We start from the raw sequence: 5,000 nt of genomic DNA, 5'->3' as shown, positions 1-5,000 counted from the left end.
TGTATCGGCGTACAGGTGTATCGGCTTGTACAGGTGTATCAGCGTGTACAGGTGTATCGGCACACAGGTGGATTGATGTACATGTGTAGCGGTGTACAAGTGTAGCGGTGTACAGGTGTATCTGTGTACAGGTTTATCCGCGTACAGGTGTATTGGCGCACAGGTGTAACGGCGTACAGGTGTATCGGCGTACAGGTGTAACGGGGTACAGGTGTATCAGTGTATAGGTGTATCGGCGTACAGGTGTATAGGTGTAAAGGTGTACAGGTGTTTCGGTGTGTACAGGTGTATCAGTGTGTACAGGTGTACAGGTGTATCGGCGTGTACAGGTGTAATGGTGTACGGGTGTAAAGGTGTACAGGTGTACAGGTGTATCAGTGTGTACAGGTGTATCGGCGTGTACAGGTGTAATGGTGTACAGGTGTAAAGGTGTACAGGTGTATCAGTGTGTACAGGTGTTTCGGCGTGTACAGGTGTAATGGTGTACATGTGTATCGGCGTACAGATGTTTCGGTGATCAATGAATCTTTACAGACTGATTTTTCTGTTCCAGGATCAGTTCGATAACTTGGAGAAACACACCAGCTGGGGAATCGACTTCCTGGAGAGATACAGCAAGTTCGTTAAAGAGAGAGCCGACATCGAGCTGAGCTACGCCAAACAGATCAGGTACCGACATCACCTGTATGTCATCTGTATGTCACCTGTATGTCACAGTTACATCACCTGTATGCTTCCTATACGTTGACTGTATGTATATTAATTTATCAATATTCAGGCATCTTTCTTTCTGTGCGCTGTGGTTGCACATCTGTATCACCCCGTCTGTATCACCCTCTCTGTATCACCCCGTCTTTATTGCTCTGTCTGCGTCGCCCCGTCTGCGTCGCCCCGTCTGTATCACGCCGTCTGCATCATCTCTCTACCTGCCTGTCTAACCTGTCTCTCTCTCTCTCTCCTCCTGTCTAACCTGTCTCTCTCTCTCTCTCCTCCTGTCTAACCTGTCTCTCTCTCTCTACCTCTACCTGCCTGTCTAACCTGTCTCTCTCTCTCTCTCTACCTGCCTGTGTAACCTGTCTCTCTCTCTCTCTCTACCTACCTGTGTAACCTGTCTATCTCTCTAGCTCCACCTGTCTAACCTGTCTCTCTCTCTCTCTCTCTCTCTCTCTCTCTCTCTCTCTACCTGCCTGTCTTACCTGTCTCTCTCTCTACCTTCCTGTCTAACCTGTCTCTCTCTTTCTCTCTCTTCACCTGTGTAACCAGTCTGTCTCTTTCCACCTGTCTCTCTGCAGGAGTCTGTCTAAGAAGTATCATCCTAAGAGAAGCAGAGAGGACGACAGCAGGTCAGTCGTCCCGTTTCATCATTTAGTCTCCTCAAACAAATAAATGTTGCAGGTACAGCTGGTTTCTGATTGGTTGTTACAGGTAAACCTGGTTTCTGATTGGTTGTTACAGGTAAACCTGGTTTCTGATTGGTTGTTGCAGGTACAGCTGGTTTCTGATTGGTTGTTACAGGTAAACCTGGTTTCTGATTGGTTGTTGCAGGTACAGCTGGTTTCTGATTGGTTGTTACAGGTAAACCTGGTTTCTGATTGGTTGTTGCAGGTAGAGCTGGTTTCTGATTGGTTGTTACAGTTACAGATGGTTTCTGATTGGTTGTTGCAGGTACAGCTGGTTTCTGATTGGTTGTTGCAGGTACAGCTGGTTTCTGATTGGTTGTTACAGTTACAGATGGTTTCTGATTGGTTGTTGCAGGTAAACCTGGTTTCTGATTGGTTGTTGCAGGTAAACCTGGTTTCTGATTGGTTGTTACAGGTAAACCTGGTTTCTGATTGGTTGTTACAGCTACAGTTGGTTTCTGATTGGTTGTTACAGGTACAGCTGGTTTCTGATTGGTTGTTGCAGGTACAGTCTGTTCCTGATTGGTTGTTGCAGGTACAGTTGGTTACTGATTGGTTGTTACAGATAAACCGGGTTTCTGATTGGTTGTTACAGTTACAGCATGTTCCTGATTGGTTGTTACAGGTAAACCTGGTTTCTCATTGGTTGTTACAGTTACAGCTGGTTTCTGATTGGTTGTTGCAGGTACAGTTGATTACTGATTGGTTGTTACAGGTAAACCTGGTTTCTGATTGGTTGTTACAGTTACAGCTGGTTTCTGATTGGTTGTTACAGGTAAACCTGGTTTCTGATTGGTTGTTACAGTTACACCTGGTTTCTGATTGGTTGTTACAGGTAAACCTGGTTTCTGATTGTTTGTTAAAGGTAAACCTGGTTTCTGATTGTTTGTTACAGGTAAACCTGGTTTCTGATTGGTTGTTACAGGTACAGCTGGTTTCTGATTGGTTGTTGCAGGTACAGCTGGTTTCTGATTGGTTGTTACAGGAACAGCTGGTTTCTGCTTGATTGTTGCAGGTACAGTTGGTTTCTGATTGGTTGTTACAGGTAAACCTGGTTTCTAATTGGTTGTTACAGGTACAGCTGGTTTCTGATTGGTTGTTACAGGTAAACCTGGTTTCTGATTGGTTGTTACAGGTAAACCTGGTTTCTGATTGTTTGTTAAAGGTAAACCTGGTTTCTGATTGTTTGTTACAGGTACAGCTGGTTTCTGATTGGTTGTTAAAGGTGAACCTGGTTTCTGATTGTTTGTTACAGGTAAACCTGGTTTCTAATTGGTTGTTACAGGTACAGCTGGTTTCTGATTGGTTGTTACAGGTACAGCTGGTTTCTGATTGGTTGTTACAGGTACAGCTGGTTTCTGATTGGTTGTTACAGGTAAACCTGGTTTCTGATTGGTTGTTACAGGTACAGCTGGTTTCTGATTGGTTGTTAAAGGTAAACCTGGTTTCTAATTGTTTGTTACAGGTAAACCTGGTTTCTGATTGGTTGTTACAGTTAAAGCTGGTTTCTGATTGGTTGTTACATTTAAGGTTGGTTTCTGATTGGTTGTTACAGGTACAGCTGGTTTCTGATTGGTTGCTACAGGTACAGCTGGTTTCTGAGTGGTTGTTGCAGATACAGTTGGTTTCTGATTGGTTGTTACAGTTACAGCATGTTCCTGATTGGTTGTTACAGGTAAACCTGGTTTCTCATTGGTTGTTACAGTTACAGCTGGTTTCTGATTGGTTGTTGCAGGTACAGTTGATTACTGATTGGTTGTTACAGGTAAACCTGGTTTCTGATTGGTTGTTACAGTTACAGCTGGTTTCTGATTGGTTGTTACAGGTAAACCTGGTTTCTGATTGGTTGTTACAGTTACAGCTGGTTTCTGATTGGTTGTTACAGGTACAGTTGGTTTCTGATTGGTTGTTACAGGTACAGCTGGTTTCTGTTTGGTGCATTGTTACAGGTACAGCTGGTGTTTGGCGTTTGCAGCAACTCTCCGTCAGCTGAATGAACTTGCCGTTCAAAGAGAAGAACTCGCCGAAAACCTAAACACGCACATCGTGTGTGAGCTGACACGATACACACAGGAAGTGAAGACGGAGAGGAAGACGGTGAGTAAACGCACACACTCTAACACACATACTAACATACACACACTAACACACACACTCTAACGCACACACTAACACAGACTAACACACACGCACTAACACACACTATAACACACACACTCTAACACACACTATAATACACACTATAACACACACACACACACACACACACACACACACACACTAACACACAAACACTAACACACACACAGTAGCTGTAGACTGTGGGCCCTATATAACCTATAGATCTATAACTTTACCTATACTTATACCTATACCTACATAACCTATAGATCTATAAAGATACCTATACTTATACCTATACCTATATAACTTATAGATCTATAACTATACCTATACCTATATAACCTATAGATCTACACCTATACTTATGACTATACGTATATTGTTGTCAGTCGTTGACTGTCGTTGAGCAGTATTGAAGAGTCATTGACGAGTCGTTCAGGAGTCGTTGAGCAGTATTGAAGAATCATTGACGAGTCATTGAGGAGTCGTTGAGGAGTCATTGAGGAGTCATTGAGCAGTTGAGGGGTCGTTGAGCAGTCGTTGATTATTCGTTGAGCAGTCGTTGAGGAGTCGTTGAGCAGTCGTTGAGGAGTCGTTGAGGAGTCGTTGAGCAGTCGTTGAGGAGTCGTTGAGCAGTCGTTGAGGAGTCGTTGAGCAGTCGTTGAGGAGTCGTTTAGCAGTCGTTGAGCAGTTGTTGAGGAGTCGTTTAGCAGTCGTTGAGGAGTCGTTGAGCAGTCGTTGAGGAGTCGTTTAGCAGTCGTTGAGGAGTCGTTGAGGAGTCGTTTAGCAGTCGTTGATTATTCGTTGAGCAGTCGTTGAGAAGTCGTTGAGCAGTCGTTGAGTCGTTGAGCAGTCGTTGAGCAGTCGTTGAGGAGTCGTTTAGCAGTTGTTGAGCAGTTGTTGAGGAGTCGTTTAGCAGTCGTTGATTATTCGTTGAGCAGTCGTTGAGAAGTCGTTGAGCAGTCGTTGAGGAGTTGTTGAGAAGTCGTTGAGGAGTCGTTGAGCAGTATTGAAGGAGTCGTTCAGGAGTCGTTGAGCAGTATTGAAGAATCATTGACGAGTCATTGACGAGTCGTTGAGCAGTTGAGGAGTCATTGAGCAGTTGAGGGGTCGTTGAGCAGTCATTGATTATTCGTTGAGCAGTCGTTGAGCAGTCGTTGAGGAGTCGTTGAGAAGTCGTTGAGGAGTCGTTGAGCAGTCGTTGAGTCGTTGAGCAGTCGTTGAGGAGTCGTTGAGGAGTCGTTTAGCAGTCGTTGAGCAGTCGTTGAGGAGTCGTTTAGCAGTCGTTGATTATTCGTTGAGCAGTCGTTGAGAAGTCGTTGAGGAGTCGTTGAGAAGTCGTTGAGCAGTCGTTGAGGAATCGTTGAGGAGTCGTTGAGGAGTCGTTTAGCAGTTGTTGAGCAGTCGTTGAGGAGTCGTTTAGCAGTCGTTGAGGAGTCATTGAGCAGTTGTTGAGCAGTTGTAGAATAGTCGTTG

The 5,000-nt window shown here is 44.5% G+C and overlaps 1 protein-coding gene across 8 annotated transcripts in view; it reads left to right on the top strand.

The window, feature by feature from the left end:
- LOC141763728 (formin-binding protein 1-like) overlaps positions 1-5,000 on the top strand; it is a 42,361-nt gene that overhangs the window by 2,134 nt on the left and 35,227 nt on the right. For all 8 annotated transcript variants that reach the window (XM_074628418.1, XM_074628422.1, XM_074628421.1 and 5 more), the window contains exons 2-4: positions 554-669; positions 1,293-1,343; positions 3,350-3,497. In XM_074628418.1, coding sequence (XP_074484519.1) covers positions 554-669; positions 1,293-1,343; positions 3,350-3,497 — 315 coding nt within the window. The remainder of the gene's footprint in view (positions 1-553; positions 670-1,292; positions 1,344-3,349; positions 3,498-5,000) is intronic.

The sequence above is a fragment of the Sebastes fasciatus genome, unplaced genomic scaffold, assembly GCF_043250625.1.
Source record: "Sebastes fasciatus isolate fSebFas1 unplaced genomic scaffold, fSebFas1.pri Scaffold_33, whole genome shotgun sequence".
Lineage (NCBI taxonomy): Eukaryota > Metazoa > Chordata > Actinopteri > Perciformes > Sebastidae > Sebastes > Sebastes fasciatus.
This window is presented reverse-complemented; position numbering and strand designations above follow the sequence as displayed.